The sequence below is a fragment of the Takifugu rubripes genome, chromosome 17 (genome assembly GCF_901000725.2).
Source record: "Takifugu rubripes chromosome 17, fTakRub1.2, whole genome shotgun sequence".
NCBI lineage: Eukaryota > Metazoa > Chordata > Actinopteri > Tetraodontiformes > Tetraodontidae > Takifugu > Takifugu rubripes.
Genome location: NC_042301.1, coordinates 841945 through 860229, shown reverse-complemented (window position 1 = coordinate 860229; position 18285 = coordinate 841945). Strand labels below are relative to the sequence as shown.

The window sequence follows — 18285 nt, the reverse complement described above, 5'->3', positions numbered from 1 at the left end:
CCCACCACAGCCTAATGTGGCCCCTCCATCAGCCTAATGTGGCCCCTCCCGTCAGCCTAATGTGACCCCTCCCACCAGCCAAATGTGGCCCCTCCCACCAGCCTAATGTGACCCCTCCCACCAGCCTAATGTGGCCCCTCCCACCAGCCTAATGTGGCCCCTTGTGTTTGTCCTGCAGCCGGGTGATGACCTACCGGGAACACGGCGCCTGGGTGGTCAAGGCCCACCTCCAGAAGGAGCCGGAGGGCCACATTATCAGCGTCAGGTAGGTGGGCGTGGTCTCCTCACCTGTGGAGCTGCTGGGCGCTGACTGCTTCTCGCCCACAGTGTTAACGGAGACGTGCGTTTCTTTGAGCCGCGGACGCCAGACTCCACCAACGTGCTGCAGACGGTGAAGGGCCTGACGGCGCTGGACATCCACCCCCAGGCCAACCTGTTCGCCTGGTCAGCCGGACTCTGCAGCGCCGTTCTGTCCTGCCTGACCCGGTCCGTGACCTCTGTTCTCTCCGTTCCAGTGGGTCCATGAACCAGTTCATCGCCGTCTACAACGCCAACGGTGACGTGATCAGCAACATCAAGTACTACGACGGCTTCATGGGCCAGCGGATCGGCGCCATCAGCTGTTTAGCCTTTCATCCGTTCTGGGTAAACCGTCTCTCAGCACGCTTGTGTTGTGTTGCTGCTCCTGGGGGTTCCGCTGGGATGTTCTGACCCAGTTCTGCTGTCTGCAGCCTCACCTGGCCGTGGGCAGCAACGACTACTACATGTCCATCTACTCAGCAGAGAAGAGGCTCAGATAACACAGCAGCACCAGCACCAGCACCGCCACCTTCTGAGCCTGAGCTGTGGGATGGATCGGACCTTTCTTCTTGTTGTACATATGCAATTACCCTGAATGTCCTCTAGATGGCTGCTGACGGACCTGCTCTGAACAGCGGTATTATCGTTGTTGTTCTGCTCACTGTTCATCCTTATCGTGAAGCTAATGATTGTAGACTTGGCTGTGCTAAGAAGTGTATATTTAAATACCGTACATACAGAATAGAGGTTCTATTTTAAAGACGTGGTACTCCTCCCCACCGTGATCTCGGGGGCTCCTGGCCACATAGCGCGCATCACTTCCTGTCCCACTGCTATGGTGCGGTGTGTGTGTGGGGGGGGGGGGGGGGGGGCGAGGGCCCCCCGCCGGACACCCGTGTGGTTGTACATGTTATTTTAGCGGCGCCGCGGCGCCTCCGGATTCAGAGATCTGTTACGTTCCTGAGAGGACGGTGCTTGTTCCTGCCTGATACCTCAGCCAGGCAGGTGTGTGTGAGTGTGCACGTGTGTGCGTGTGTGTGTGTGTGTTAAAATGGATTATAGCACAGATTACAGCCCCGTGGGGGGGCGCCCAGAGCCGCGGTGCCCAAACAAAGATGGCGGCTGTCCTGCTCCCATCCGCTCGCTCCTGCTTCTCCAGCCCAACGTGCCAAACTGGGTTCTTTCCTTTTTTTTGCAACGCGAGTCGACGTTGAGGTTCTGTTTTATTTTTAAGCTCGTTATAAAATAACGAAGGGTTCGAATCGTCTTCAGAGCTGGGACGAGGAGCCGCGACATGAAGACGACACAGAGCAGCACCTGTCCTGCAAAGCAATAACCAGCAGCTCCCGTTCAGCCGGATCTGGATCGGATCGGCTCTGGATCGGATCGGATCGGATCTGGATCGGATCGGATCGGATCTGGATCGGATCGGATCTGGATCGGATGAGAGCTGCGATACAAACACCCTCGTAGAGAATTCCCTTAATGTCCGTAGCTTTTGCAGCGGGCGAAGGTCCCGCCCTGCCGGCGCCGGGGGCGGGACACCGACCCAACGCTAACCGCCGTGCACTCGTTAGCATGTCTACGTTGTCACAGCAGGGACGGTGCGCCACCACGCCGTGCAGGCCAATGCTGGTAATATGTTTTAGTTGGTTTTTAATGGTTTGTTTTTTTTAAACGATTGCTTGGTGGCGTGTTCTGTTCCAACTCTCTGTGGGGCCTCGATCTCACTCAGGTAAATCAGGAGCCGCCTCCGACCCCATTAGCATGAAGCGCTGTCATCTCTGGATCATGGAAGCTGCACGCGTGTGTGTGTGTGTGCGTGTGTGCGCTGGTTCTGTTGCTGGTTCTGTATCACTCGGCCTCTTTATAAGAGGGTAGTCTCGACCCCCCCACCTTCGACCTGCCCCCTTGGGGCCACTTTCTTTCGGATCCTTTTAACGTGTTTTTTTGCTGCTTCTGTTTTTTTGCCTGACCTCCGCGTGTTGGAGGGCAACATTGGCCTTACTGTCTCAGCCACTGACCTGGTGTGTGAGCCCGTCTGTGCTTTCCGGCCCCTCCCACCTCGCCAGGCGGCCCCGGGCGTGGCCCCGCGGGGCCGCAGGACCAGGCTCGTGCGCCAGCGTGACCTGGGAACGCCGCACGTTGGTGTCATTGAATCACATTAATTTCTTCAGCGTCCTGCTGTGAGTTTTAAGGTTTTATAACTAAAGGAGACTTCGAGTGAGAGAAGCTGTGAGCCAATCAGGTCGCGACCTTTGACCTCTGCTCGTTGTGGTTTAGAAGACGGGAGACGGAATCCTGGAATAAACCAAATACAACACCAGACTTCCCAGTCTGAGCTTTTCTGTGTCGACTGCTCACATTTATCTGATGCGCTCGTGACACACACTCAAAATCTGTTGTTGTTGTTGTCGTTCAATCAATCAATCATCAATCAATCTTTATTTATATAGCGTCTTATACAATCAAAATTGTTTCAAGGCGCTTTCCAGAATCCCAGAGCCTGACCCCAGACAAGCAACAGTGGCAAGGAAAAACTCCCCTTTAACAGGAAGAAACCTGGAGCAGGACCAGGCTCATGTAGGGGGACCCTCCTGCTGATGGGGGGGGGGGTAGAGAGAGAGGAGAGGGGGGGAGAGGGGAGGGGTAGAGGAGGGGTAGAGGAGAGGAGAGGAGGAGGGGTAGAGGGGAGGAGAGGGGGAGAGGAGAGGGGTAGAGGAGAGGAGAGGGGAGGGGGAGAGGAGAGGGGTAGAGGAGAGGAGAGGAGAGGGGTAGAGGAGAGGAGAGGAGAGGGGTAGAGGAGAGGAGAGGGGGAGAGGAGAGGAGGAGAGGGGAGGGGTAGAGGAGAGGGGAGGGGGAGAGGGGAGGGGTAGAGGAGAGGAGAGGAGAGGGGTAGAGGAGAGGAGAGGGGAGGGGTAGAGGAGAGGAGAGGAGAGGAGAGGGGAGGGGAGGGGTAGAGGAGAGGAGAGGAGAGGGGAGGGGAGGGGAGGAGAGGAGAGGAGAGGAGAGGGGAGGAAACCATGACCCAGTGGGGTACCAGAGGCCTGTCAGGTGATCATGGTTCTGGACCCCGGCAGCCTTGGCCTATAGCAGCATAACTAAGATGTGACCTAACGATTAGACGACCCCTAGGTATGATAATTTGTCTGTCTATGATAGTAACTGGAACTACTGAATTAGTAACAATAAGATTTTTCAAAGAGGAGGTTTTAAGTCTGATCTTAAAGTAGCGATGGAGTCAGCCTCCCGTACCTGGACAGGGAGCTGGTTCCATAGCAGGGGGGCCTGGACAGGGAGCTGGTTCCATAGCAGGGGGCCTGGACAGGGAGCTGGTTCCATAGCAGGGGGGCCTGGACAGGGAGCTGGTTCCATAGCAGGGGGGCCTGGACAGGGAGCTGGTTCCATAGCAGGGGGCCTGGACAGGGAGCTGGTTCCACAGCAGGGGGGCCTGGACAGGGAGCTGGTTCCATAGCATGGGGGCCTGGACAGGGAGCTGGTTCCATAGCAGGGGGGCCTGGACAGGGAGCTGGTTCCATAGCAGGGGGGCCTGGACAGGGAGCTGGTTCCATAGCAGGGGGCCTGGACAGGGAGCTGGTTCCATAGCAGGGGGGCCTGGTAGCTAAATGCTCGGCCCCCCATTAGAGACTCTGGGGACCACCAGGAGACCAGCATCCTGAGAGTGGAGCGGTCTATTGGGCTGGTAAGGTGTCACTAGCTCCTCCAGGTAGGATGGAGCTAGGCCTCTGAGGACCTGGTAGGTCAGAAGAAGGGTTTTAAAAATGATTCTAAATTTAACAGGCAGCCAATGAAGAGACGCCATTACAGGAGTCATGTGACCTCTGTGGTCAGTACCTGTCAGAACTCTGGCTGCAGCATTTTGGATCAGCTGGAGGCTTCTTAAAGAGGTGTTTGGACACCCTGATAATAAAGAATCACAGTAGTCCAGCCTGGAGCTACTGTTCAGACAACCATTATTATGTTTATGTGAGAATCCAGCAGATAATAATCGGAATATGTGTGTTCACGTGTGACCACTTGTTTCCATGATTAAGTCCATTTATCAGCAGTCCAAACACACACGCACACACGCACCCCTACTCACACACACGCACCCCTACTCACACACACACACACGCACCCTTACTCACACACACACACACGCACCCCTACTCACACACACACACACGCACCCTTACTCACACAGACACACACACACCCTTACTCACACACACACACACGCACCCCTACTCACACACACACGCACCCCTACTCACACACACACACACGCACCCTTACTCTCACACACACACACACACGCACCCCTACTCACACACACACACACACACTCACACACACGCACCCTTACTCTCACACACACACACACACGCACCCCTACTCACACACACACACACACACACGCACCCCTACTCACACACACACGCACCCTTACTCACACTCACACACACGCACCCCTACTCACACTCACACACACACGCACCCCTACTCACACACACACACACGCACCCTTACTCACACTCACACACACACGCACCCCTACTCACACACACACACACGCACCCTTACTCACACACACACACACTCACACACACGCACCCCTACTCACACACACACACACGCACCCTTACTCACACACACACACACTCACACACACGCACCCTTACTCACACACACACACACGCACCCCTACTCACACACACACGCACACACACACACACGCACCCCTACTCACACTCACACACACGCACCCCTACTCACACACACACACACGCACCCCTACTCACACACACACACACACACACCCCTACTCACACACACACACGCGTGTAGATCGATCTGGATGCTCATACATGTTTACACCTGTTCTGTCACACATACGACACAAAGACCAGATTTGAGGGGAACAGATTCCTGGATGAATCCAGGAAACAGGAAAACTTGGCGTTCAGTCTTCATGGTTCCGTCACTGAACCGGTTCCAAGGTCCCAGGTCCAGGTAGTGGACCGGCTCCTGTTCTCGAAGCAAAGGCAACATTATTTTGGCTCCTGCCAGAACCACACACACACACACACACACACACACGCAGGAGAACGGGAGAACATTCCACAGAGAAGAAAGCCGGGCGTCAGGAACATCCTGAGGAAGCAACACTCACTTCCTGATGATGAAGCAGCTGCTGAGCTTGATAACCACCTCTGGCTCTTCGCTGACTGGCTGAAGGGGGCGCCGCCTTGTCTCCAGGCCCGCCCACCTTCACAGCTGCCCCCCCCAGACGCCCATCGGCCAGCAGAACCACCAGTGTGGAGACCTGCGTTGGTGTCCCTCACACAGGATGGACCTCCTTCTCCTCGCTGTGCTCCTGGGCTCCTGTAAGGCTGGTGAACCTTTATCTTCTCCCCCATCTGAGTGGCGTTTAATCCTTTCCGTTCTTGTTTCCCCAAGACGTCCGTCCCAGCAGGTCGGTGGATCCTCAGCCAGGTAAATATGCTCCAGCTCCTCTTCCTGTTAGACGCTTTAATCAGCCGTGAGACCCGGAGCGGTCGGAGGGGTGTTCCCACGCCTCCACATCCATCAGGGAGGACGCGGCGCTCCAAAACCAGGTCCAGTCTGAGCTCTGCGTCTACGTTTGTGGTGACGCTCCTGGTGGTTCAGGGGCCCGTAGGGACCTTCTCTGGGGCCTCTGGACCAGGCTTTGGCAGCGCAGAGGTGAAACTTCTAAACGGATCGGAGACGACAGCTCTCGTGACCAAAGCTGCTCCACCTCCACGGAGACCTTCAACCTTCAACCAGCGGGTGGAGATCGATACTTCTAACCTCAGATTAATTAACCTCAGATTAATTAACGACTCCACCGGGTCCTGAAGCTGAAGGAGCAGCTGTTGGCAGCACATCTGAGGAGCTCCGATAAGGAGCTCTGATCCTCGTCATCATGGCCTTCACACTTTTCTCTAACGTGCTCCCAACAAATCTGCTCAAAACAACGTTTGAGTCCTGAACATTTTCTGGTAAAACGGTTCAAAGGGAACGTGTCGGGAACGTGGAGGCGTTTCAGGTGTCTGTGCGCTGGTATTCCAGCCAGGAGCCGACGGCTCAGGAATTCCTTAGTGACGTCCCAAAGGAGTTGGAGGAAGTGGCTGAGGAAAGGATGGGCTGCTCCATGACCAACAGTGAGATAAGCTAACAGTGAGATAAGCTAACAGTGAGATAAGCTAACGGTGAGATAAGCTAACGAGGGCGACCTGCTGGTCCTGAGCCTCCAGCTCTGGTGGCGAGCTCTTTCCTCCCGCTGGCGTTGAAACCGAGGCCAGTTTAAAAGCTTAGTAACGGGCCTCCTGCTCCTGCTCCTGCTCCTGCTCCTCATGCTCCTCCTCCTCCTGTCCCATGATGCCTCCCAACATGAAAGCAAAGGGGGCGGAGCCAAAGCTGCAAAAGAGCAGTTTAATTCAATGATCATTTTATAGTGCGTCGTCTAATGTTGACCTCTCCTCCTGCTCCTCCTCCTGCTCCTCTCGATGCTCCTGCTCCTCCTCCTCCTGCTCCTCCTCCTTCTCCTCCTGCTCCTCTCGATGCTCCTCCTCCTCCTGCTCCTCCTTCTCCTCCTGCTCCTCCTGCTCCTCATGCTGCTCCTGCTCCTCCTGCTCCTCCTCCTCCTGGTGTCGCCACCCTTCATCTCTTCTCTCCTCCCCAGTCTTCACCATCAGAGACCTGACCCTGTCCATCGAGCCCGGTGCCGATGTGACCCGGGACACCAACGTGACCCTGCGGTGCCGGGCCCTGGTCAGCACCTCGGGGCCGGTGGTTCTGACCCGTGAATACACCATCTCCAAGGACGGCAGCGCCATCTACACCAAGACCTCGCTGTCCTCAGAAGACCTGCTGTACGCGCTGCCCCGCTCCAGGTTCTCCAACACCGGGCGGTACCAGTGCAGCGTCCGGGTCGAGGACAAGCGCAGGAGCAGCCCGGTGAAGAAGCTGACGGTGACAGGTGGGTCGCTCGCTCCTGGACCCTGGTCCAGGTCTTGAGATGATGGCGGTCGTTTGCCTTCCAGGACTGGCTGAACCCACGCTGCAGCTCAACAAAGGCGTGGTGAGCGAAGGGGAGGAGATAACGGCCACTTGCTCCGCCCCCGGCGAGACCGGCTCCATCTTCTTCTACTTCTACGATAACTCCACCGACGTGGCGGAGCAGCACGAGAACTCCAACCAGACGAAGGTCAAGTTCCATCTCAGCAGCGTCGGCGTCCATAAGATCCACTGCAGGTACAGCGTCCTGCTGACCCCCGGCTCCCAGGACTCTAAGGTCAGCAACGGCGTGGTGGTGTCGGTCAAAGGTACGAGCGCGTCTTCGAGCGCGTCTTCGCCCGCGTCTTCGCCCGCGTCTTCGCCCGCGTCTTCGCCCGTCCTGCTCACGTCTCCGCGCTCCGCTCATCTCCACTCCTCCGTCCCTCAGAGCTGCCAATCGTGCCAGTTTTGGAGGTCGCTCCTGAGCACCAGATCTTTGAAGGAGATCCCCTCACCGTGAGGTGCTACATCAACGCCCAGCACCAGCTCCCTGGGGGCGTGGAGCTCTACCTGAGCCAGGGGAGCCGGCTCCTGAGCCACGGGGCCCCCAGCATCAACCACAGCATGGTGGCGCTGGCCCAGCAGCCCGGAGAGCTGGAGTGCAAGCTGGAGATGGGGAACGTGGTGAAGGTGGCCAGAAAGACCATTTCTGTCATCGGTGAGTGGCCAGGCGACCTGGATGGAGATTCACCTGTACGCTACATGGTGGTGAGCAGTGCCGCGGTGCCCTTGAGCAGCATCTCCTCACCTCTGCTCTGTTCCTCCACAGAACTCTTCTCCGTCCCCACGGTCAGCGTGTCGCCCACCGACGTCTTCCAGAGGCAGCTCATGACCCTCACCTGCAGGAGCGAGCACGTGGCCCCCGAGAGGCTCAGCAGGGAGGAGCTGCGCTACTCCCTGGTTCCTGCTGAACATCTGCTCTACCCCAGGGCCAAGGGGGTGTTCACGGGCGAGGCCCTGGAGCACCACTTCAACTACACCTGTGCCGCTGAAGCCAAGGGCATCGTCAAGCACAGCCACACCCTCACGGTGCGACCCAAAGGTGAGCAGCAGTTCCTGGCTGGATGGGTGTGGGTCACCTGTGGCAGCACGGAGACACAGACAGGACACAGAGGTGGAGAACCACTGATGGATGGGTGTGGGTCACCTGTGGCAGCACGGAGACACAGACAGGACACAGAGGTGGAGAACCACTGATGGATGGGTGTGGGTCACCTGTGGCAGCACGGAGACACAGACAGGACACAGTCAATGAGGTGGAGAACCACTGATGTTCAGAGGAGGCCAAGAGCTCCACAAGGTGCTGCTGCTCCTCTGCTGATGCCTCCTTAGGCTCCATCCATCATCCATCCATCCATCCATCATCCATCCATCATCCATCCATCCATCCATCATCCATCCATCATCCATCCATCCATCCATCCATCCATCATCCATCCATCCATCCATCATCCATCCATCCACCCATCATCCATCCATCCATCCATCCATCATCCATCCATCCATCCATCATCCATCCATCCACCCATCATCCATCCATCCATCCATCCATCCATCCATCCATCCATCATCCATCCATCCACCCATCATCCATCCATCCATCCATCCATCCATCCATCATCCATCCATCCATCCATCATCCATCCATCATCCATCCATCCACCCATCATCCACCCATCATCCATCCATCCATCCATCCACCCATCATCCATCCATCCATCCATCATCCACCCATCCATCCATCCACCCATCATCCATCCATCCATCCATCCATCCATCCATCATCCATCCATCCATCCATCCATCCATCCATCCATCCATCATCCACCCATCCATCCATCCATCCACCCCTCCCTCCAACAAAGGCCACAGAGGTCAGCGTTGGCACGGCAACCCACCTGGACACACTCAGAGGGTTTAGCCAGTGCTGAGAGGCCCAACAGAGGCGTATCGACACCCTTCACATCAGCAGGCGAAGAAGCCGCTCGTTGAGCAGCTGCTCATTTGCACTAATTAACCGGGTCAACCAGCGTAACCGGGTCAACACTTAGAGGGTCCACAACCCTTTCAGAGTCCTGGAAAGAGGGAGCTCGTGTCCACAACCTCTTCTTTTGTCTTTCTAGTTGCTGTATCGGTTCCAAAGATCTCCGTGGAGGGGCGGGCCATCCTGGGCCGGCCCGTGAAGATCCTCTGTGAGTCGGACTCTGGCAGCCCGCCCATAAACTACACCCTGCTGAAGGGCAACATCAAGTTGGACACGGTGGAGGTGAGGCTGCCCTCTGAGAGAGCTGTCTTCATGGTGACCATCAGCAGCCCTGCAGAGATGAGCAGGTTCATGTGTGAGGCCAGCAACGGCCCCAAGGACCCTCCGCTCAGCAGAAGACTCAACACCACCGTTGTGGGTTAGTAGGGGCGGGATTTTCCACCTTCCAGAAGAGAGCAGCTGTTGTTGGTTCCACATCCCAGTCTTTCCTGGTTCTTGGATACTCTTGTGATGACGTTCTTCTGTTCTTCTGTTCTTCTCTTCCTCTGGTCCTCTCTTCCAGAGCCACTATCTGATGCAACGCTGACTGTTATCCCCAACTTATCAGAAATTTCTGAGGGAGACCATCTTTACCTCATATGTGGTGTGAAAGGCAGCCCCCCCATCACGTTTAAGTGGTATCGTTCGGGCCAGGCGACGCCCGTGCACACGACCATGGCCAATAAGAACCACACAGACTTCCAGATCCCGCTGTTGTCCAAGGACCACAGCGGCGAATACCACTGCGAGGCCATCAACTACGCCAACTTCATCCACAGCGAACCAGTCATCATCGCTGGTGAGACCCCACGAAACGAGGGTTCCATCATCCAAACGTCTCCCCAACAGTGCACGGCTAACGCTAATGTCCAATATTGAGCTTGTAGCGCCATGCTAGCGCAGAAGCACTGACATTTGTAAAAGTTGTGAAAGATGTGGGTTGGAGGTGAAGGTCCTGCAGAATAAAAGTGGCTGTAGATGATGTTTAGAATGGAGATGCAGGTTCTCACCACGCCTACTTTACTCTATCTTGCTAATTGATGCAGCTGAACTGATGCTAGCCAGAGTTCTCAGAGCCGTTCCTGTGTGTTCCTCTCTGCAGTGCGTCTGGCGCTGTGGAAAAAAGCCCTGATCGGCTGCGTGGGTCTGCTGGCAGCGTCCGTGCTGGTGCTGGTTTGTGTTCTGTGCTTCAGAGCCAAGCGAGGTAGAGAGACCTACAGTCCTACAGAGAGTCAGGCCTCTTTTGTCTCCAAACTCCATGAGAAAAGTGCTGCTCCTTCCTCCTGCTCCTCTTCTCACGTCTCCTCTCCTGTTGTAGGTAGAAGAGAAGCAGCTGCTGAATTGTCAGTGTGAGTTTTCTGTTTCCTCTCAACAGTTTCCCCCGTTTAGAGTTTCAGTCCATCCCTGCTGGATGGAGAGGAGCAGGACTTAGAGGTTCAGAAAAAGCAAAAACTGGCCCAGGAAATGTTGTCTCAACCAAACGAGACCATTAGTGAGACAATTAGCTGCAGTGGTGCATCGTGAGTCCACGTGCACTCTCGTTCTGGAGGTAGTAATTACAGTATAGAGGCCTCACACATGAGGAGAGACGAAAACTCAGCAAACATGTCGGGTGTTTTCAAAATAAATCCAGAATTCAAATAAGAATAGTTGGATGCAGGAAAAACATCAAAGAAAAACAGTTTCAGCGTTGAATTAGTGAGTAACTCAACCGATAAATAACAGGTTTGGAATAAACTGGGTGGAAGCTTTGAATGCAGCTAATTGAACACATTTGTTCTACCTTCAATAAAACAGGTTCTAAAAAGCACCTTTCTTTAATCAGAATGAATTTGTGTTACATCTTTTAAGCTCTGAGCTGATCTGTGCTGCTTGTGTTTCCTGACCTTCTTCCACCCTTTTCTCAGAAAGCTTCAAGCCCTAAATCAGATGACTCAATAGGAGTGAGTCTGAGCCCCGACAGAGGTTTATAGCGCAGCAACAGGTAGCCTGCTTTTGTTCTCTTCTGTGTTGCACCTCCTCATCCATCATCCTCACAGCCGCTGCTCCCTCACCTGTGCTCTTCTTCCTGTGCACAGTTGCGTTTCCATCCCATTCAGCATTTCTCCAGTGTGCATGCAGAGCGCATGTTGTGGTCACCTGACCGCTTCCAGGGCCCATTTCAGCCCCGCCAACAGCAGGGCGCCTCGCTCGCCGTGCTAGCATTAGCAACAGAGCCCATTGACCTGAGTGGGCATGTGTAGGAGCCTACAGACAGCTCACACACATCTCAGCGTGGTTCTGCTCATTGAAGTCCCCTTCATCATCTTTTTATCCATTTGAAATCAATATCTGACAATATATGTGGATCCCAAACTACTGACCGCTAGTATGAACGTGGGATTATTCCAAACATTACTACGTAAAGACCTGTTAGCTGGTGTCTGGGTAGCACAACTGATGACGTGAGCGTGATGTGCGTCACCTGTACTCTCCCTTCAAACAGGGAGAGTACAGGTGACGCACATCACGCTCACTCTTTAGGGACGCACGACAGGAAGGTGTAGGACAGGAGTACAGGTGACGCACATCACGCTCACTCTTTAGGGACGCACGACAGGAAGGTGTAGGACAGGAGTACAGGTGACGCGCATCACGCTCACTCTTTAGGGACGCACGACAGGAAGGTGTAGGACAGGAGTACAGGTGACGCTCATCACGCTCACTCTTTAGGGACGCACGACAGGAAGGTGTAGGACAGGAGTACAGGTGACGCACATCACGCTCACTCTTTAGGGACGCACGACAGGAAGGTGTAGGACAGGAGTACAGGTGACGCACATCACGCTCACTCTTTAGGGACGCACGACAGGAAGGTGTAGGACAGGAGTACAGGTGACGCGCATCACGCTCACTCTTTAGGGACGCACGACAGGAAGGTGTAGGACAGGAGTACAGGTGACGCGCATCACGCTCACTCTTTAGGGACGCACGACAGGAAGGTGTAGGACAGGAGTACAGGTGACGCGCATCACGCTCACTCTTTAGGGACGCACGACAGGAAGGTGTAGGACAGGAGTACAGGTGACGCGCATCACGCTCACTCTTTAGGGACGCACGACAGGAAGGTGTAGGACAGGAGTACAGGTGACGCGCATCACGCTCACTCTTTAGGGACGCACGACAGGAAGGTGTAGGACAGGAGTACAGGTGACGCACATCACGCTCACTCTTTAGGGACGCACGACAGGAAGGTGTAGGACAGGAGTACAGGTGACGCACATCACGCTCACTCTTTAGGGACGCACGACAGGAAGGTGTAGGACAGGAGTACAGGTGACGCACATCACGCTCACTCTTTAGGGACGCACGACAGGAAGGTGTAGGACAGGAGTACAGGTGACGCGCATCACGCTCACTCTTTAGGGACGCACGACAGGAAGGTGTAGGACAGGAGTACAGGTGACGCGCATCACGCTCACTCTTTAGGGACGCACGACAGGAAGGTGTAGGACAGGAGTACAGGTGACGCGCATCACGCTCACTCTTTAGGGACGCACGACAGGAAGGTGTAGGACAGGAGTACAGGTGACGCGCATCACGCTCACTCTTTAGGGACGCACGACAGGAAGGTGTAGGACAGGAGTACAGGTGACGCGCATCACGCTCACTCTTTAGGGACGCACGACAGGAAGGTGTAGGACAGGAGTACAGGTGACGCGCATCACGCTCACTCTTTAGGGACGCACGACAGGAAGGTGTAGGACAGGAGTACAGGTGACGCGCATCACGCTCACTCTTTAGGGACGCACGACAGGAAGGTGTAGGACAGGAGTACAGGTGACGCACATCACGCTCACTCTTTAGGGACGCACGACAGGAAGGTGTAGGACAGGAGTACAGGTGACGCACATCACGCTCACTCTTTAGGGACGCACGACAGGAAGGTGTAGGACAGGAGTACAGGTGCATCTGTTGGTCTGATCATCTTTCATCTGTCTTTTCTGTTTATGGTTGAGCTGAGCGCTAGAAAGCTGCCTCCATTAGCATGACGATGACACGTGACGGACACATGACTGGCACTGTCACTAGCGCATGAAACTGATCCAAGACATTAATCCATGCGTGATACCTGGCACTGACACGTGATACCTGACACTGTTACGTGATACCTGACACTGATACGTGATATCTGACACTGATACGTGATACCTGACACTGATACGTGATACCTGACACCGATATGTGATACCTGACACTGATACGTGATACCTGACACTGATACGTGATACCTGACACTGATACGTGATACCTGACACAATATGTGATACCTGACACCGATACCTGACACTGTTGTGTGATACCTGACACTGTTACGTGATACCTGACACTGATACGTGATACCTGACACTGATACGTGATACCTGACACTGTTACGTGATACCTGACACTGATACGTGATACCTGACACTATTACGTGATACCTGACACTGATACGTGATATCTGACACTGATACGTGATACCCGACACTGATACGTGATACCTGACACTGTTACGTGATACCTGACACTGATACGTGATACCTGACACTGATACGTGATACCTGACACCAATACCTGACACTGATACGTGATACCTGACACTGATACGTGATACCTGACACTGATACGTGATACCTGACACCGATACGTGATACCTGACACCAATACCTGACACTGATACGTGATACCTGACACTGATACGTGATACCTGACACTGATACGTGATACCTGACACAATATGTGATACCTGACACCGATACCTGACACTGTTACGTGATACCTGACACTGTTACGTGATACCTGACACTGATACGTGATACCTGACACGATATGTGATACCTGACACTGCTACGTGATACCTGACACTGATACGTGATACCTGACACTGCTACGTGATACCTGACACTGCTACATGTCACTGATACGTGATACCTGACACTGCTACATGTCACTGATACGTGATACCTGACACTGCTACGTGATACCTGACACTGATACGTGATACCTGACACTGATACGTGATACCTGACACGTGAAACCTGACACTGATACATGTCACTGATACGTGATACCTGACACTGATACATGATACCTGACACTGATACGTGATACCTGACACTGATACGTGATACCTGACACGATATGTGATACCTGACACGTGAAACCTGACACTGATACATGTCACTGATACGTGATACCTGACACTGATACATGATACCTGACACTGATACGTGATACCTGACACTGATACGTGATACCTGACACGATATGTGATACCTGACACGTGAAACCTGACACTGATACATGTCACTGATACGTGATACCTGACACTGATACATGATACCTGACACTGATACATGATACCTGACACTGATACATGATACCTGACACTGATACGTGATACCTGACACTGATACGTGATACCTGACACGATATGTGATACCTGACACGTGAAACCTGACACTGATACATGTCACTGATACGTGATACCTGACACTGATACATGATACCTGACACTGATACGTGATACCTGACACTGATACGTGATACCTGACACTGCTACGTGATACCTGACACTGCTACATGTCACTGATACGTGATACCTGACACTGCTACATGTCACTGATACGTGATACCTGACACTGATCCATGATACCTGACACTGATACGTGATACCTGACACTGATACGTGATACCTGACGCTGCTACGTGATACCTGACGCTGCTACGTGATACCTGACGCTGCTACGTGATACCTGACGCTGCTACATGTCACTTATACATGCCACTGATGTGACGCTGATTGTCAGTTTCTCCCACATCTGCTCAGAAACGTCCAATATCATCTTCTTTTAGGCGCAGCGGCACTCTATGATGGCACAGAGGGGAGAGTGACCAATGGGGTGCGAGATAGTGCGGCGTCGCTTCCTGCTGACATCAGCAACAGGAGCAGCTACAGTATCCCAGCCACAGTGTAGAGACGCTCCAGGCAGGACTTGAAGTCAGTCCGGTCGAAAAATGGAGCTCTGCAGGAGATTTACCGTAGTTTTTTGGGACACTTTCATCAATGTTTTGTTCTAGTGGAAAAAGTGGGACGTGTTGTTAAATGACCTCTGCTCTCTCTCCCCTCCTCCTGCAATCTAGACTGCCTCTGACTCGACTGTTGGGGCTGAGTTTCCCCTGTACCCACCTGATTTCACCTGTTTCATGTTCATGGTTTAGTGGCCTTGTTGTCACTCTGGCTTGTAAATAGGTTTTTTCTCCCCATTACAGGACATATATGTATATATTTTGGATGGTTCTGAAGAGATTTCTATAGAATAAAGGTCTTGGTTTTATTTAGACACCTGTCAGTACTGTTCATTTCATAGTTTACATGTATCTGAGGAAAAGGAAGTTACCTAATTCACCATGGCCTAACGTATAGGCTATACCATGACCCGTACACTAAAGGAGTAGGTCCCAAAAGCTGCTGACATTAATTTGGGTTTTTCTCTTAGAAATGATCAAACATTTTAAAAAGGTAAAGTCATGTGACGCAGGCTCAGAGGTCTGACATCACTGGTGATTCTCATGAAATAAGTGTCATGTGACCTTAAGACAAACAACTGTAAAGCTTAAGGAACGCCACAACGCTCACCATACGTTTCATTTGGAACGGAGAAGGAGATGTAAACATGAGGAAGATGTTTCTGAGCCGCCCGGAGGAACTTGGCTACGTTCAGCCTGGACGACCCAACAAGAAGCTGCTTCATTTCCTTCATCAGAAACTTCAGAAGAGGGACTTCCTGCAGACCTCCGAACAATAGGGGCTGAACACCCCCCCCCCCCCCCCGTTGGTGTGTGTGTGGGGTGGGGGGGGGTGAGTGTGTGTGTGTGTGGGGGGGGGGGTGAGGGTGTGTGGGTGTGTGTGTGTGGGGGGGGGGGGTGAGTGTGTGTGGGTGTGTGTGTGGGGGGGGGGGGGGGTGAGGGTGTGTGGGTGTGTGAGTGTGAGTGGGTGTGGGTGTGTGTGTGTGTGGGGGGGGGGGTGAGGGTGTGTGAGTGTGTGAGTGGGTGTGTGTGGGTGTGTGAGTGAGTGTGTGAGACACGAGTGTGTGTGTGTGTGTGAGTGTGTGGGTGTGTGAGTGAGTGTGTGAGTGTGTGGGTGTGTGAGTGAGTGTGTGAGACACGAGTGTGTGGGTGTGAGTGTGTGGGTGTGAGTGTGTGTGTGTGAGTGTGTGGGTGTGTGAGTGAGTGTGTGAGACACGAGTGTGTGGGTGTGTGTGAGTGTGTGTGTGTGAGTGTGTGTGTGAGTGTGTGGGTGTGTGAGTGAGTGTGTGAGACACGAGTGTGTGGGTGTGAGTGTGTGGGTGTGAGTGTGTGGGTGTGTGGGTGTGAGTGTGTGGGTGTGAGTGTGGGGGTGTGTGTCTCTGTGTGTGTGTGTCTGCGGGGGGGGTACATGAACGTGAGCTCTATCCGTTACTTTCAGTGTTTGTTGGGAACGCCGTTCCTGTTGGGAATGCCGTTCCTGTTGGGAACGCCGTTCCTGTTGGGAATGCCGTTCCTGTTGGGAACACCGTTCCTGCTGGGAATGCCGTTCCTGTTGGGAACGCCGTTCCTGCTGGGAATACCGGTCCTGTTGGGAACGCTGGTCCTGCTGGGAACGCCGTCCCAAAGCTCCGGGATTGACTCCGTATTCTGCACAATAGAGCAGAATGTTTCTGGAGCAGTGAAGACCTGAATCGCACCTTTTATGGAATAATAAACGGGTTGGAACAGTTCGGAACTTCCTCCTCCTCCCTTCCCCAACAACAGAACGTTTGCTCTTTTGTTTTTACAGCTTTTTTATTTTCTTGTTTGTTAAATATTCACTTTGCTGTTTTAACATGTTCGTTAATCATCAAGTCTGATAAAATCTGAATGGAATCTAATTTCCTGTAGGTGAGCATATTTGGTTGGGCTTTCAAAAGTGCCTGTGTGTGTGAAGCACCTGTGGACCTCATGCTGCCTGTGTGTGTGAAGCACCTGTGGACCTCATGCTGCCTGTGTGTGTGAAGCACCTGTGGACCTCATGCTGCCTGTGTGTGTGAAGCACCTGTGGACCTCATGCTGCCTGTGTGTGTGAAGCAGCTGTAGACCTCATGCAGCTGCCTGTGTGTGTGAAGCACCTGTAGACCTCATGCTGCCTGTGTGTGTGAAGCACCTGTGGACCTCATGCTGCCTGTGTGTGTGAAGCACCTGTGGACCTCATGCTGCCTGTGTGGGTGAAGCACCTGTGGACCTCATGCTGCCTGTGTGTGTGAAGCACCTGTGGACCTCATGCTGCCTGTGTGTGTGAAGCACCTGTGGACCTCATGCTGCCTGTGTGTGTGAAGCACCTGTGGACCTCATGCTGCCTGTGTGTGTTGCAGGGCGAGTGGACACGGTGGAGGACAGCATGTGGTCCAAACCGCCCCCTGAGGACGGTGAGCTGGGGACGGGCTTCACCTGTGCAGACGTGGGCGAGGAGAGCGGGGCGGATGTGGAGTACACGGAGGTGCTGCATCCTCGGCCTGCAGGTTCGGCTCCAGGTGAACGTCTGGACTAACCCTAACCCTAGTTAAAGCACATTTGATCTGCAGGATCGCTGCTATTTTAGTCCAAACTTGCTGTAAACATCCTCCCAATTTTCTCCTGGAGCTGATTAAACATCCTGGGAGGGGCCTAATTACACATAATGAACACATCTGACAGTTGCTGCCTCCCCAAAACCACCGTTAAACAGGAAGGGCGGAGCTCTTTAGCAGACCTAATTTTGATAAGGTCTTGTTCTGAATGGACCCGGGGGACAGCGGATGGTGGAATGTGGCTTTGATAGTCTTTCTGTGAATGATGCTGCA

At 53.7% G+C, this 18285-nt stretch overlaps 2 protein-coding genes across 12 annotated transcripts in view; both read left to right on the top strand.

The window, feature by feature from the left end:
- The window catches only part of rptor (regulatory associated protein of MTOR, complex 1), a 50293-nt gene extending 47665 nt beyond the window's left edge, over positions 1-2628 (top strand). Inside the window, exons 22-25 of the mRNA XM_029850594.1 lie at positions 151-265; positions 328-444; positions 516-645; positions 732-2628. Of these exons, the coding sequence (XP_029706454.1) occupies positions 151-265; positions 328-444; positions 516-645; positions 732-800 (431 nt within the window). The 3' untranslated portion in view covers positions 801-2628. The remainder of the gene's footprint in view (positions 1-150; positions 266-327; positions 445-515; positions 646-731) is intronic.
- A 2944-nt stretch (positions 2629-5572) lies between these two features.
- Positions 5573-18285, top strand: part of pecam1b (platelet and endothelial cell adhesion molecule 1b) — a 16834-nt gene continuing 4121 nt past the window's right edge. For 3 of the 11 annotated variants that reach the window (XM_029850234.1, XM_029850236.1, XM_029850237.1), the window contains exons 1-10: positions 5573-5690; positions 5764-5799; positions 7010-7306; positions 7371-7652; positions 7772-8041; positions 8153-8425; positions 9507-9785; positions 9930-10205; positions 10509-10610; positions 17818-17964. In XM_029850234.1, the coding sequence (XP_029706094.1) occupies positions 5654-5690; positions 5764-5799; positions 7010-7306; positions 7371-7652; positions 7772-8041; positions 8153-8425; positions 9507-9785; positions 9930-10205; positions 10509-10610; positions 17818-17964 (1999 nt within the window). In that variant the 5' untranslated portion in view covers positions 5573-5653. The other 8 variants (XM_029850233.1, XM_029850235.1, XM_029850241.1 and 5 more) reach the window with 7 other exon arrangements.